This window comes from Xiphophorus couchianus, chromosome 4, assembly GCF_001444195.1.
Source record: "Xiphophorus couchianus chromosome 4, X_couchianus-1.0, whole genome shotgun sequence".
Classification (NCBI taxonomy): domain Eukaryota; kingdom Metazoa; phylum Chordata; class Actinopteri; order Cyprinodontiformes; family Poeciliidae; genus Xiphophorus; species Xiphophorus couchianus.
Window position 1 is genome coordinate 35,235,984 of NC_040231.1, and position 16,057 is coordinate 35,252,040.

The 16,057-nt window shown below is 40.9% G+C and overlaps 1 protein-coding gene and 1 long non-coding RNA gene across 2 annotated transcripts; one reads left to right on the top strand and one right to left on the bottom strand.

The window, feature by feature from the left end:
- Positions 1–1,861: 1,861 nt before the first annotated feature.
- On the bottom strand, positions 1,862–16,057 carry cav1 (caveolin 1). Its single transcript, XM_028014352.1, has 3 exons — positions 15,905–16,057; positions 14,175–14,339; positions 1,862–3,560 (listed from the first exon to the last, which is right to left on the bottom strand). The coding sequence occupies exons 1-3, from the start codon at positions 15,938–15,940 to the stop codon at positions 3,219–3,221; spliced, it is 543 nt and encodes a 180-aa protein (XP_027870153.1). The 5' UTR covers positions 15,941–16,057; the 3' UTR covers positions 1,862–3,218.
- LOC114142845 (uncharacterized) lies at positions 10,407–11,859 on the top strand. The gene is made up of 2 exons (XR_003595119.1): positions 10,407–11,028; positions 11,258–11,859. It is a non-coding gene; the product is annotated as an uncharacterized LOC114142845 (long non-coding RNA).

A 16,057-nucleotide genomic window follows, 5' to 3' on the forward strand; every position in this document is an offset into this window, starting at 1 on the left:
AGTAGTAGTAGTATTAACGGCTTTCTGTTTGTAAAGCTCATAAAGTTGATTGACTAAATGAATGAGAATTTGTGGATTCCTTTTTTCACTCACTGCTCACTTGCCATCCTGTCTGGTCTTTGCTCAGACCCATTTCTGGTTCCCTGATGGAATTTGGTGCTTTTCTTCGCCAGATCTCTCTGGACTTTTGAGTTCTTGGGTTACTTTCAATGCTTATGTTTGGACGTGTTTCTCCGTAATTACAGACACTTAGAAACTGCCTGCCCAGACTTTTTCCAAGTACACACAGTGTAATGTGTTTTGGGATAAAAGCTGGAATGCGATTCTTCTTAACTTAATTAATACCGTCGTCACTGAAAAGCATGTGAGGAACCTGGAATATCAAAGGGAGAAAAAAAAAACTTTGAAAATGATGAACGACCTTTTGAGGTGACTTCATTTCATTCCTGACATGTTCGTGTCAGGAAGTGGATCATCTGCTTCTTTTCCCTCAGGCTGAATAATCATGCACTTAGCTTTAGTGTAAATCAACCTGAGTACAGTTAGCTGTCTTCAGGTCTCATGGGCATTGCTCAACACATTTATATGTTTCTTTTGTATCCATGGAGACATAATACCAAGGTTGGGGAAAAAAATAAACAAACAAAACAAAAGCTTTTGTATTGCATCCTGAAACCTGTCTGAGGATTTTGACCTCAGAGCCAGACCCTGCAGCATGGAGTTGCACTGCAGCTGGAAATCATTTTTCAGCGACTCCAGATTTGTTCGAAGCAGCTTCATGTGTCTGTGTGCTGCCCACCAGAAGGAAAAGAAAAAAGAAAAACAGTTATCAACTTTCCTGCATGAATCATTATACAATTAGATTTGCTATGACTCAATATCACAAGTAAAAGAGAACAAAAACGCCACTGTTACGTCCTCGCTTTCTTAAAGGGGCAGGCGTTTGCTCCAGCCATCTGCGTGATGAAAGAGCAAATAACGACAACAATGGATTATATTAAATTTTATTTGTGCACAGCGTGATAATGTAAAGAAAGGAAAACTATTTCTTACAAAGAAAAACAACAACAACATGTCACCTTCAGAAGTTAAAAGATCTCTTTTAAGAAACAAGCGGGTGCAGAGATATTATCAAATCCTGTGAAAAGACAGCAGGTGAGCTAAAGGTGGCAGATGTTTAAAGCAAGCTTTTTGTGTCTTGATGAGACAGAACTCCAACCCCGATACCAGCCCAGTTTTACCCTGTCCGGTCCACCCAGAGCAGAGGGTGAAAACAGAGCCAAGGTCACACCAAGGAGTCCATGTGATGCATCCAAAAGCATCCAGACGAGCACATTTTCTGCCTCACATTGTCTTAATTCCAATGCATTAACCTGTGGAAGCAGCGCAGAGTTTCACACCAGCTCAATACAGCACATTCTAAGGTCAAATTCCAGTGCTGAAAAAAGAAAGAAAAGGCAAAAACACAAAATATTAACAAGTCTTTTTGGTCTAGTTTCCACTGCAATTGTCTTGGTACACTGGAAAAAAGACAAAACTAACTTACAAGCAACTTTTCAGCAAGATATCAGAGCTGGTTTAAAGTAAATCTCTCTGTAATGTTGATGAAAATTGGCAGATTATTTCACTTATAACAAGATATTTTTCTCATGCCAGTGAATCAAGTACTTTTTCATCAATATTAAGGAATTATTATATATTGCTGAAAAGTTACTTGTAAAGTTTGTCTTTTTTTTTTTTTGCTCTAGGGCCACTCTTGATAGAAGAGAAAAAAGTAAGAGTCAATTTCCTCAAAAGAAAAAACAGACTTTTGGAAATTGAAAAGTTGGAAATGTTTGACTTTTCAAACTCATTTTTTTTCCCAGAAAGCTTCTGAGATTAGTCTCAAAATTTCAAAAAAAATTTTAGACACAAATTGATGTTCTGGTGAAAATTGACTTCTTTTCTCTTTGGTACAATGGCCCTAATATGCCATTGTATATTTCAAGAGTACTAAGATATTTAATCTAGAAACTAGACCAAAAACATTTAATAAGGTTTTTTGTGTTTTTACAGTGAAGGAGATACTAGTTAATACTTTCCCAGAGATTAGTGCACTGGAATACAAGGCTATTCTTTTTTTTTTTTTTTTTTACATAACCACATATATGGCACATGTAGCATATTAAAACAATTTAACATAACACTTAAAAAACCCTCAAAGCTCTTCATGTTCAAAAACACTCTGGGATTGTAAATAGTGTGAACAATAAAAGGTAGAAATTTCCCTAAAAACATGTGGGAAAAAAAACCTGAAGGCACATAAGCAGAATATCCTGTCACACACACATATCTGTGGCTATGAAGGCACTGGTGGTGAAATCTGTGGTGCAGAGAGGGGATGTGGTGTTGGAACAAGGGGGTGGTTTGGTGGTGGTCGGGGCGGGAGGGAGGTGCTTACAGGAAACGGCTTTCTGCAAGTCGAGGCAGCATGGTGGGCGTGGCGGACGGCGAGGAAACACAGGTGAGTGCAAGCAAGATGGGTGGGTTCAGTGTGTCAGACTGCTGGAGAAAAGGAGGCGGGGCTAAGGAGGAATGGTTGGTGAATGAGGATGTTTTTTGGGGGGCTGGGAGGCTATGGAAAGGCAGCAGGTTGTTGTTGTGCTGCTCTGAGCGAGCGAGCGGTTGCTGAGTCAGACAAAATCCAGCAGTGCTTGCCCTTTGTCTCCGGTTTGACCCCAGCGACCTCCCCTCAGCCCTCGCTTTGCGCCTAACCATCCCGCCCCGGACTACCGGCCCCAAAAACAGCAAACATGAACAACAGCAGCAGACCCTGACCTCCTCATCTTAAACATGGATTACACACGGAACGAGTCTAATGAGAGGATACGATGCTTTGTCGACTGTTTGCTTGATAAAAGAAACAGCACTAAAAAATAAACACACACACACCATACACAAAGCCAAAACCTCGAGAAAAACCCAGAAGAATAACCCTTTGAATTTTTTGAGTGCCCACCTGGTTGGCTAAGCCGCCTTGGAGAGAAAAAACAGAGAAGACAGAGAGGCTGGGCTAGGTGACGGGTGACCTCACCTCTTCCCCTCCAAACATTCCTCAACCTCTTATTTTTCAGAGGTCTACTTTTTTTCCCATTCCCTAACTTTTCTCTCCATCTCACTTTTTCCTCCCTCCTGTGATTTGCAATGAATCATCCTCTTTCCTCGTGTTTCTCGTGCATTTACACCTCCTTTGTCGTGCGGAGCCGGATGTTGCTGAAGCACTTGCCCATGGCCTCGAACAGCGGGTCGCAGAAGGTGTGGACGAAGATGGAATAGACGCGGCTGATGCAGTGGGTCTCGATAAGGTAACTCTTCACGCACGGCACCACGGCCCAGATGTGGACAAAGGAAAGGATGGCGAAGAAGATTCCCCAGATCAGTGCCAGGGGAATGCCGACCAGCGCCGTCAGCAGCCGGTAGCACCAGTACTTGGTGACGGTGAAGGTGGTGAAGCTAGCTTTCCACACGCCGTCAAAGCTGTATGTTCCCGCAGGCTCTGCGATGATGTCCTCGAAGTCCACCTGAAGACAAGGAGAGCAGAAAGACGTTGGCAAACACTGGATTGATCTATCAAAGGTTCTGAAAGGTACTCAGTTCCATTTACTGAAGCTAGAATCTGCGTGAGGTCTTTTTGCTGGTCAGAACAAACTATACAAATATGCTTGACATTAGAATGTTTACCAGACACTAGCAAAACTGCAATTACCATTTAGCCAAACTGCATTTAGTTCAATTTAGCAAGGCATGACAGGTCAAAATGAAGGTAGTGAAGGTAAGGGTGATTAAAAAAAAAGAAGCTTCATCACAATATTTTGTCATTTGACCTAGTTTTGTTGTGAAATCACAGAAAAAAGCTGACTTGGTGCACAATTTTCAGTAGTTAGAATAAATGTTAAAGAAGTACCGTGGTTTTAGTCACAAAGTTACATTCGTTCTTGTAGAAAATTATATAGTTTTACCCATTCAAACCAGACATTAAAAGAATTAGAGCTATAAGTTATTGTGCTGGCAGGAATGAGAAAGAAAGGGGAATGAATGACATCGTGGGAATGTTTAGATTCTGAGAGGCTAATTCCAGAAGCTACAAACAGAAACAAAAAATAAAAAGCTGTTTTTGAGGGGAGATTGTACCCAGTAGAATAATCACATATCAAGACACGGAGTACAAACGGCAGACAAAATCTTACTGTTAACAACAGTAATAATAATAGTAATCTGGATGGACGGTTTCCATGGAAACCATGCCACCTTATTGATGCGGCCGTCATAACAGTGTCTTAATTACTCTTTATTTAATAATCTAAACTGCTTGTCCAAAAAGTAGGATGTCTGTAAAAGTTACACTGCAGTTAGTTTGTACTGCAGTTGGTTCAGAGAAGGTGAAACTGATTCAATTAGGGTGTACTGCAGTGCTAACACTCGTCCTAATTCCCACATATTGAGCTGGTTTGTCTAAGTTCCTCCATCTTGAAACAGAAATAACTCCATGTGAGAGACAACCCCATGTCTTGCTACAGCCTGAGAAGAAGAAAAGGATGATATCTGGTAGCAGCCTGCTAGCTAACACTCTATGACAGAAACAGTTAGCCTGGTGGCCAGATTGACTCATTCTTATCTTAAGGACTAGTTTGTCAAAGAATTTATGCTTCTGTTCCTCATCATCTTACTCCGGTTGAAGCAAAAATAATTACACATATTTACAGATATGTGGAAAGGTTTAAATGGTAGAAATATGTTGTTTTGCTAATCTACTGCAGTTATAAATTTACCAAGACATCAGTGAAGGACACTGAAAATTTCCGTGGGTTAAAATGAGCTTTAGCCAAGGATGTCACTATCAAAATCTGTCCCCAAATGGATCCAAGTCATTCAAGACTGAGCATCTGCTGATAAGAGTCCCTCTGTTATGCCACATTAAAGTTACAGTAAATGTTTTGACTTTTTGTAACTTGGCTCATTACACATTTCATTGAAGTTCCAATTAGATTTTTGCAAAGGGACGACATACAAACAACAGGAATGAGAAGTTGAGGTTTTTTCCCTTAAATTCATAATATTTAGAAACAGAAATTAATCTAACCGAGATATCCAGGTTGTGAGAAGAATTTATGTAAATATTTGCTACTTCTGGAGTAACAATATATGGCCATATAAAGTGAAAACTTTAAAATGAAATCCAAAAGCAGACTGACCACATTTGTCAGGTTAGAATGATTTTAATTTGAATCTTTTTTATACAGATATCCTCAAAATATTTTAACATAAGCACTGTAAAAAAAAAAAAAATAGAAAAAAAGAATTACCAGGAATATATGTTGGTTTTAAATCCAAGCCCTTTCCATACATTTGTGTATGGAAACTGATCTCCAAACCTTAAGAAGCAGCACAGCGAGCAGCTGTAATCATTATCACTCGTCAATTGTCTTCTGCTATTGAGTAATAGGTTTCACAAGAGCACTGATATGGAGCAAATAAAACCACCAGACAGGCTTGATAGCCTGAACTCATTATTCTACCATAAATCAGGTGCCTCAGTTCTTGTGAAAGTGCCAGTTCTGCTGAATTGCAGGGTGGGATTCCTGATTAGATTTATATCTCTCTGTGCTGTGGCTGGTACACAGTCCAACATCTGCCCAACCCAAAATACTCATTTCTGCACACACACACACGCACCCCCCCCCCACGCCCCACGCCCACACACACTCATGAAAACAACTGACAGTCTCTGGCATCTGCTCTGTTGTCTCCAGATCAGCTTCAGGTTATGCCTCCAGAGACTCCTGAGCAGTAATTGATTGGACAAGCAGCAGAGAGGAGACATTCCAGCTGTGTCTGAGTGACACAGATCCTTTTATCACCTGCCATGAATGAGAAGCAGAGGAACGGCTTTCTGCTTAAAGCTCCCTGCTGGAGCTCCACACCTGACCTGAGCTGTTAAGGAGAACAAAAAAAAAAAAGAAAAAGACACTGGTTGTTCCCCCTCCTTCTCTGCCTCTCTTCCTCCTCACTGGCTTCTGACTCCATGTTTATTTTCCAGCTCCATGGAGACTGGGTTTTGTCAAACAGAGCGACACGCTGAGGGCTAATGGGTGTAATATCAATAAGTCAGCAGGATAATCCCCCAGTGTCATGTTGGCAGTAAAACGGAAAAATGAAGTGTTTTATTTTTCTAATCGATCCAAATGTTTAAAGTTGGGATGCCTGCTTATACAACCTGACTGTAGAGGTTAAGAAAAGGCATGTCCTGGTACAGACAGATGATTTTAAATCATTGGATAAGAACAAAAGTGGCCAGCTAGCCTTCAGCTGGAATCATAAAAGTAAAAATGATTTAGACAATGCTAAATCTTCCATGCTTGCTAGTATTGGAAGATATTTTAGGAGTTTGGGAGCAGATGACTGAGTTAATGTTACAGCTCTATGGAACATGAACTTATATTTAGCCTTGAATCTGTATGTACACAATATTCTGTAAATACCTACAGTACCTGACAAAATGTTGTGGCGGAAACTTAGCAGTAGTTTTGATGAGTCTTCTGACGGCTTTTAGATGTTTGTGAACGTTGATGACATTGATGAAACTATAGTTTACTGCAAATTTTTTAATTTTATTTTAACCTTTGCACAAAATGATCAGCCATGTTCATGTAAAAATAAACTGTTTATAACCAAAGAATGCAAACTCCTTTAGGAACGGTACCAACTGTTTAAGAGAATTTTAAACTCAATAATGCTGTTTTTTTTCTTCTTTTTTTCAAAATTTCAACCAAACAAATGTCTACTTGTCGTCATTAAATTGCCCTAATTTTGGAATTGATCACCCTGGAAACTAAAAAAACCCTTTTAGGACATGCTTTAGCTGCATTATCCAGAAACATGTAAATTTTCCCTAAAAGGTGAGCGCCGGGTGACTGCTGTGCTGAGAGTGAGTGGCTGAACACGGAAGCAGCTCTGGTTTTAAATACATACAGTGCTGTTAAAAAAGTTAACAGATTTCCTGTGTTTGGTTTTTGTTTAGCACACTTTATAATCATTGTAATAGTTTTAAAAAATCAAGGATAACCTGAGCAAATACAGAAATCTATCCAAACCAAACTGATAAACCTGACTTTATTTTATCTGTGTGATAAAGTAAAGCCAACTAAACCTTTGAAGGTGATTCTGCCATCTGCGGCATAATCCAGGATGGAAACATTATTCTGGGATTTATCCAATGTAAATCATTTTTTATAATCCTAACTGATTTCTATGTGGAGTTTGCAGGTTTTCATGAACATGCCAGACTTTTCCGCCATCACTCCTGCTTCTAAACACACCTGTTAGATCAACCGGCGATTCTAAATGTCCTTTTGTGAGTATTTTGTCACTTTTTGACCCTACAGTGGACTGGTAACACTTCCAGAATGTGTGCAGCCTCTTTTCAACCACACACTGTGAAATAAAAAAATATGCAGGTTTTCCATGAACATTTGTTTCAGTGTCTCAGAAAGACGTCTGCTTCAGCTGCAGCAACATGGAACTGGCCACAAAACCAGCCAGTCCACCATTTCATTTTTCCACTGTGGAGCGACTCCACGCCAGTTTCCACAACTGTGTTAGAGACTAAATGAGAGGCTTTCTGCAGAGAGACACAAACACGACTGATAAGTGGAGGAGCTTCATCAGCTGTTGCTGTTTACAGAGAGTCATGGAGAAAATGGCACATACACAGTCTGTCAGTCAGTCAGCCAGATAGTCAGTCAGTCAGTAAGATAGTCAGTCCGTCAGGTAGTCAGGCAGGTAGTCAGTCTGTCAGTCAGGTAGTCAGTCCGTCAGGTAGTCAGGCAGGTAGTCAGTCTGTCAGTCAGGTAGTCAGTCAGTCAGGTAGTCAGTCAGGTAGTCAGTCAGTAAGATAGTCAGTCCGTCAGGTAGTCAGTCAGGTAGTCAGTCTGTCAGTCAGGTAGTCAGTCAGGTAGTCAGTCTGTCAGTCAGGTAGTCAGTCAGTCAGGTAGTCAGTCAGGTAGTCAGTCAGTCTGGTAGTCAGTCAGTCAGGTAGTCAGTCAGTCAGTCTGTCAGTCAGGTAGTCAGTCAGTCTGGTAGTCAGTCTGTCAGTCAGTCAGTCAGGTAGTCAGTCAGTCAGGTAGTCAGTCAGTCAGGTAGTCTGTCAGTCAGGTAGTCAGTCAGTCTGGTAGTCAGTCAGGTAGTCAGTCAGTCAGGTAGTCAGTCAGTCAGTCAGGTAGTCAGTCTGGTAGTCAGTCGGTCAGTCAGGTAGTCAGTCAGTCTGTCTGTCAGGTAGTCAGTCAGTCAGGTAGTCAGTCAGTCAGTCTGTCTGTCAGTCTGGTAGTCTGTCAGTCTGTCAGTCAGTCTGGTAGTCAGTCAGTCAGGTAGTCAGTCAGTCTGTCAGGTAGTCAGTCTGGTAGTCAGTCAGTCAGGTAGTCAGTCAGTCAGTCTGTCAGTCAGGTAGTCAGTCAGTCTGGTAGTCAGTCTGTCAGTCAGGTAGTCAGTCAGTCTGGTAGTCAGTCAGTCAGGTAGTCAGTCAGTCTGTCTGTCAGTCAGGTAGTCAGTCAGTCTGGTAGTCAGTCGGTCAGTCAGGTAGTCAGTCAGTCTGTCTGTCAGTCAGGTAGTCAGTCAGTCTGTCTGTCAGTCAGGTAGTCAGTCAGTCAGGTAGTCAGTCAGTCAGTCTGTCTGTCAGTCTGGTAGTCTGTCAGTCTGTCAGTCAGTCTGGTAGTCAGTCAGTCAGGTAGTCAGTCAGTCAGTCAGTCTGTCTGTCAGTCTGGTAGTCTGTCAGTCTGTCAGTCAGTCTGGTAGTCAGTCAGTCAGGTAGTCAGTCAGTCAGTCAGCCAGGTAGTCAGTCAGTCAGTCAGTCTGGTAGTCAGTCAGTCAGTCAGTCAGCCAGGTAGTCAGTCAGTCAGTCAGTCAGCCAGGTAGTCAGTCAGTCAGTCAGTCAGTCTGGTAGTCAGTCAGTCTGTCAGTTGCACAATAGTTAAATTTGTGTCTTTACAAGCTGACAAAGATTATATACTATAGTAGATTATATACTGAAACGATTAACTGATTAATCAGGATGAATTGGTTAGTGAAATAATCTTCAACTAATTTAGTGATCGATTAATCGTTAACAGGAGAACAACAGCAATTAGGACAAAACTGTCCAAAACTTATACTCATCATGCATTTAAGATGGAAAACCTTCTTTATCTGTAAAAATGTTTTATCTTCACCTGGTTCCAAATCTGTAATAAAACTCATCAAGCACCTTTTGCTATCTAATTATTAATAAAAACAATAATCAGCAGATCAGCCCTTCTCTGTATTGATTATTGATGCAGAAAGGCCTGAGCTTTTCACATGCTGATGTTAAAAAAAGTCTAAGTGGTTAAATGAAAAATCTGCAAAATGTGCAATTTTCCACCGATTAGTCAACTAATTGATAGAATAATCGATTACTAAAGTAATCATTAGCAGCCGTTACTAGAGTATTTATTGTTTAGTGAAATGTGGAGAGGAAACACGTTTCACCTCCAGCTTACAGCAGCGTGACCTCTTCAGAGAGTTTGTTCCAGACTTGGGGAAACTTTCAGACAACGGATTAAAGAGATTCTTAATTAGGAGCTGGTGGGTGTGGAAGCTCCGCGGTGCAGTGGGAGGTTTGATATGAAACAACAGAGTCTGATGGTCAGCATGTGACCTGTTGGCAGAGTAACTGTATTATTGAGTAAATAGAGCCAAGTTCTTGGCAGAGCTCTATGTAGAGGCAGCAGGCCATGCTTGAGTGGACAAAGTGATGGTCACACGGTGCTGCACTGACCTGGCCTCAGTCATCAGGGAGAAATAAATATTTGTTTGACTGGAGGCACCGATTAGAACCACCGCCTGTGGAGATGAACTATTTTGGCTGATTTTTTTACATCATTTTGCAAACTTAGCTGGATTAGAATTAATGCATCCACGCTTTTATATTTTTGAAACATAATCTCAGGGTTTCTTGAGATGTGCATGTAGAATCAGACATGCCTTGCAAACATATTCATACATCCAGACATTTTACACATTTTCTCATGTTTCTTCAGTTCATTTTATTCAGATTTTATGTGATAATCCAACAGACAGCACATAGCACCGCGGAATGAAAGGAAAACGATTTCTGGTTTTAATGTAATTTAATTTAACTTAAAAGAAGTGTGGTTTGCATTTGCATTCTGGCCTTTTTACTGTGATACCCATAAATAAAATTTTGAACAAAGTTTTCTTAGGTGTTGTGTAATTAGATCTCCACAGCATAATGCTGCCAGAACCTGGTCTGGTGTCAATGTGCATCCACTATGGTGGGCAGATTGATCCAAAATACAGATAATGTCTGTATTACTTCTAACAATCTAACTGAAAACCACGTCTCAACCTCCATCACCGCTTTAGAAGACGGCAGCCATGTTGGATTTGAAAGAGTCAAGTTCCTGTTCCGCTCGACTGTAAATTGGATGCGCAGTTTTCCAAACTGGCTGCAGTCACAATGCATCGTGAGCCGGAAAGAGATCCATAAAACTTTTTTAAACTGTCACCTTTTTGTCCTGACTAAACACCCAGGTGCCTTCGAAAGCAGCGAACAGAGAAGTTTAACAGAGCAGCGTAAAAAACCTTCTGACTCATTTCAGGTTGACCTTGTGGCCTCTGAGTCTCTGAAGTCTGCTGAAGCTCCAGCTTCTCACAGCTCCCTCTTAAAAAGTTTTCTCCAGTGGACGCACTCCACTCCACAGATCCTAAGCCCCTCCTGCTTGCTATAAAAAGACCCACAGCTTCTCTAGAGGAAAAGAAAGAGAAGAGGAGTGGGCCGGGGGGACGGAGGGGGTCTCAGTCTTAAAGTGCATATGAGGCTAAGCTGTTTGATGTGGCCAGGTGATTGAGGCAAGCTGCTGCTGTTCCCGCCAGAGAACAATGTGTGATTTTCAGAAACCAGAATGCTATCTGTGCTGCTCAGATCATCATCTCTCTCTGTGTGTGTTTGTGTGTGTGGTATAATGGAAGGGATTCCCTGATTCTGTGTTTTCCTGCAGCGCTCCAAACGTATCCTTATGCCGCTTCATGACCTCAGATGCTGGCATTTAAAACCCAGGAATGACTCAACTTCTCTTCCAACAATTTCTGTAGCTATGACTTGGATTTTGTCTTTTTTTTCTTCTTTTTTTTTTTTACAGCAGATGCATTCAAATCACAAGCTAACTTGCTGAAATGAATGGGGGAGTGTGTGTGTGTGTGTGTGCAATCATAAAGCTGCTTTCTATTTCCAGACTGGAGGGAGAGTCTGACTCACTGTCACAATGGAGGGGAGCTGAGAGAGAGGAGGAAGGGTGAAGAGGGAAGAATAGAGCGCTGGAAGAAGTGAAGAAAGGAGAGGAGAGAAGGAGGAAAAGAACGGCAATTTTTCTTTCTTTCTTTTTTTTTTTGGTTTTATAAGCAGCGCCGTACAGAAAGCTACTGTTTCCGTTCTCATAAAGGCCAAACGGGACTTTTTCAAAAAAAGCACATTTCATGTCTGTGAGTCACATGGGAGAAATGTCGCCAGCAAACTGAAATTTACGACATCTTGTATAAAAAAATAATAAAAAACACCATTTGACATGTGATGAGGCCACACAATGGAAACCTTTGAACATGAAATCCGAATTCTGATCGATTGGAAACGTTTTCTTACAGCTGATCAGTTTAATAAGAGCTTCTCTGTCAAGATGTTTGTTTTTTTTCTGTACGGTTTTGACAAGAGAAGAGAATCTCATAAAGCTGTTACCAGCCAGGAGCGATTATGTAAAAGATGATAGAACCCTGCCAAAAAAAAAGAAAAGAAAAAGCCAGCAGACATGAGCTGGTGTGACTCAGGTGCTGGCATGCAGATGGAGCTGATCCAGAAACTGTTTCATATTTATTTATGTCTGTTAAAATGAGAGTCTCTTTACATAACAACTTTGATAAAAGATAGCACAATTTCACTTTTTCATAAAAAACCTTAATTTAAACATGTTTAAATGTTAAGATGTTGCTTTTACAAAAAAAAGACAACAATTATAACAAGTATATAGACCTACTGACCTACTTATTCTATACATGACCACATAACTATTATAATATTGATAATAATGGTATTTACAACATATTTGTTTGACAGTTCATGTGTTTTCCAAGTTGAACACCAAATCTTACCAAGTATTTTTATCTTGTTTTCAGTGAAAATGTGTCGTTATGGTTGAAATAAGACAAAAATAACTTACAAGTAACTTTTCATCAAGATATAAGAACTTATTTGAAGTTAATAATTCTTTAATTAATATTTATTTTAAAAATTACTAATTCCACTGGCAAATTATTTCACTTATGGGGAAAATGTCTTGTTATGCATGTAATAATCTGCCAGTGAAACCTTTCATCAATATTAAACAATCATTAACTTATAACAAGCTCCTATATCTTGCTGAAAAGTTAGTTTTGTCTTATTCCAAGTATATTAACATGTTTGCACTAGAAACTAGAGACACTTGGTAAGGTTTGGTGTTTTTGCAGTGTAAATATTTCCAACTGAACTAACATATCTAGAATTAAGCAGGGGAACCTGACGCCTGCTTTAAGCCAGTTGACCAGTAGTGCACAGGAGCAGGTTGGGGATTTAACTTCCTTTTAAAGATATTTTATGCCATTTCTGATGGTGACTTGCATATACATGAAAAAAATCATAAATCTCATCATATAAACTTTGATAGAATGCAGGTATTAATCACAATTAAGGTATGCTGAGATATTAAAAACAGCACATTTAGATTTAATTTTTTTTAAAACCTACGTTTTAGGCGTTGCCTACAGGTGGGCATTTATCGTTTATCGTGAAAACTTTCTTATTGTGATAAGAATTTTGATTTATCGTTGTCATGGTAACTGTCAGTTATTAATGACAAATAAAAAACAAAACTGACAGTATGATCAGAAATAACATTTTTGCTACTTTCTCTGCTGTTTGCCTCAGAAGAGCATCTTTAAAAATCAGTTCATTTGAAAATATGGTGAAATCCAGTTAGTGTGTGCAGTTCAGTGAAACAAATTTCACTTCTTAAGTAAATGACGTCTTGAAGGAGCCTATTTCAAATGTTCTTTTCAACAACACTATTTGTGTTTGTGACTATGAACGCTGCCATGCAGTCACTGTAAAATAGGGTTTTTTTTCAACCTTGATCTTTATCACTATCACTATATTACCACAAAATATCGCGACAAAATTCTTAGTTCATATCGGACTGGGCTATGACAAAGCACACAGCTTCGTCATAGCAACTAAAAAAACCTCAATAAATTGTGTGCCACCTCATCACTGGACAGCACTTCCAGAAACTTTGTCCCTGTGTGGGAGTGGTGAGGGATTCCTCCCCAGCACACACACCCACATACGCATCCACACACACTCACACCAACACGCACCAACCAGCTATTTGGGTGTTTCCTTATTTTATCAAGGTGCAGTTCAAGCATTTCAAAGACCTGCTCCACGTGGAGAGCTCCCTGACCCCACTGTGATGTAAAACGCTGCACTCAGCGTCGGGGTGACGGGCGGGGAGGAGGAGAGGGAGGGGGAAGGGGGCGCACTCACATGCGCGTCAGGTGGCTCCCAGCGCGCCGCTCCTCTTTAGACCAAATAAACTCCCGGTGTTTGTGCGGCTGCTTCCAGGCTGCTCCTCTTATGGAAAGAATTCCGTAATCCTCCCCACACCCCTCCACCCGCCTCTCCAAACAGAAAAGGCGTAAAGGCGCAGCAGCAGCAAACTGTGGGAAAGGTATGTTCCAACAACAGGAAATCCGTAATGTTTCCTCTCCTGGTGGAGCGCATGCAGGAGTCTGGACTGTCCGGCTCTGGAAGCGAGCATCGGATCACCTTAATGAGTTTTTAACTACGACCCCAGCGCTGCTTCCTAATAGGGGCAAGCCCGCTGGAGCGGCCAGCGCGCCGCCTCTGGGGCGCGCGGCACACAGTTTCTGTGGATTCACTAAAACATGACAGGTATCTGCTCCAGCTGACACCTGGAGAGTCTCTGCATGCCAGAGCTGATCTGCAGCGACGTCACGTAGAAAAGTTGCAAAAAAAAAAAAAAAAGCCGAGCGGCCACCACCCAGCTCTCACTCACCTTGACCACGTCGTCGTTGATGCGCTTCGGATCCCTGTTGACCAGGTCGATCTCCTTGGTGTGGACGTCCTCCATCGCCTTCTCGTTCAGACTCTCGTTTTCCATGTCTTTGTTGTTCGGTTTGTAAATGTTCCCTTGTTTCCGGATGAACGAATGCAGATACTCCTGTGAGGATCACGGTAGAGGTGTAGGAGAGGAGGACGGGGAGGGAAAAAAGAAAAAGAAGAATTAGAATAGAGGAGAGGAGAGGAGCGTCTGTGAGGTGCGGGAAAGGCGCGCAGCGCACTGTGAAGGCAGAGGAACTGGAGCTGAGTTACCAGCCTGCCCTGCAAACAGGGATGGGTTTAGAATGAGCACACAGTCAGGCACCACACCCTTCGTTCAGCCGCAAGGGGTCCTCACCACCCAGATAGCAATAACACAATATCCTGACCTGTATGGAAGCCCACAGTGCCGTGAAATCATCTGTTTTTCTTTCTTTCTTTTTTTTTTTTTGCCATAGTACAATTCCACCAGAAAATAAACATGTTCTACAAGTTTTTTTAAAGTTTGAATTCATTGAATATCAAAGATATTCTGCACTAAAAAATAGATGGATTTTATATTTTCAGATTTACAGTGCCACATTTGTGAAGGAGACAACAACATCTGACTGGTTAAGCTGCACTGCAAGTAAATTCAAACCAATCACGTGTAACCATGCCAGTCATAGCCAGTCTAACCTGGGGCAGTAAAAAATTTGTGTAATAATTACATTATTATATACAGTATTAGTATTTAGAAATAACATTTGTAATTATACACTTAATGATTTAAGCAAGGCTTACTTTCCAATACGAATCATTGTCAACAATAAAAAAAAACATTTCTTGGATCATTTATTATTTATGATTATTTAGTGGTTTTTATTTACTAACAATAATCTTAAATTTGAATAAATATTTTCCACAAATTATTATTACTAATTATTATGTAGCTGACATAGTAGTTATAGTAATAACAGTTTAACTAGTTGCAGATGAGCTTATTTGTTGTGTATGTATTTACTTTTAAATGGTGGTACTTTTGGCCCTCCATAGATGTAACCGTCGGCATGGAAACATTTTTCGGAAAGTGCGTAAAAGGGCATATTTGAACTGTTTTGGCATAAATAGCTGCTTCTTCTCCAACGTTTCATATTCTGACATCCATTCCTCTTATCAGCTGATCATATAAATTATTTTGACATAAGGTCCGTTTCCGTTTTAATTTGCTCAAAAGCTGCGCGTAAAACCCCTCCTTGATTTCCGATGGTAAACTTGCCAGCAATAAAGGAGTGAAATAGTTTTAATTTGTCTTAGAAAACTGTAAATCAGATTAGTGGAAGAATTTGTAAACTGGAATTTTAAAAAAAAAAGATTTGTAGGCTTCCTCTCCTGCAGTTCAACTCCAAATGTCCATTTTGAGGATTTGCGTAAAACTGCGGTCCGTCAGACGAGCAGTGAAATTCCCGTCAGAGCTCTAACGCAGGCACAGTGGCGCTTTTACAATCCCTCTGAGAAAGCGGAGACGCGTTCAGGTGAATGTGGCACCCGGGAAAACCACCGGAGGAGTGGAAATGGAATTTTGTCTCGCAGACGCAAATGAACTTCATCCAAATGAGAAAAGATCAAGTGCAAACAAATGAGGATAATAATAACAATAATAATAATGGTAACGCTAGGCGTGAGTGGATTGGAGTCATACTGTACCTCCTCCGTTTCGTCGTCCCGCAGCTCTCCTGTCATTCTGCTTCGAACAGATCCTCGTGCTCAAACAGAACGTGACAATATAGGAAGTGGAGTGGGAGGCGTGGAGGCAAACTGCGCGGACCGGGGGTTCCTCTCTCCTGCCCTCAGCTTTGA

Bases quoted from the DNA above. Each gene is read 5' to 3' on its own strand.
- cav1 (XM_028014352.1), bottom strand. From the start codon at position 15,940: ATGACAGGAGAGCTGCGGGACGACGAAACGGAGGAG. The intron at 14,340-15,904 runs GTACAGTATGAC...TGATCCTCACAG, and splicing joins GGGACGACGAAACGGAGGAG to GAGTATCTGCATTCGTTCAT. The intron at 3,561-14,174 runs GTGAGTGAGAGC...CCTTGTCTTCAG, and splicing joins TCAACGACGACGTGGTCAAG to GTGGACTTCGAGGACATCAT.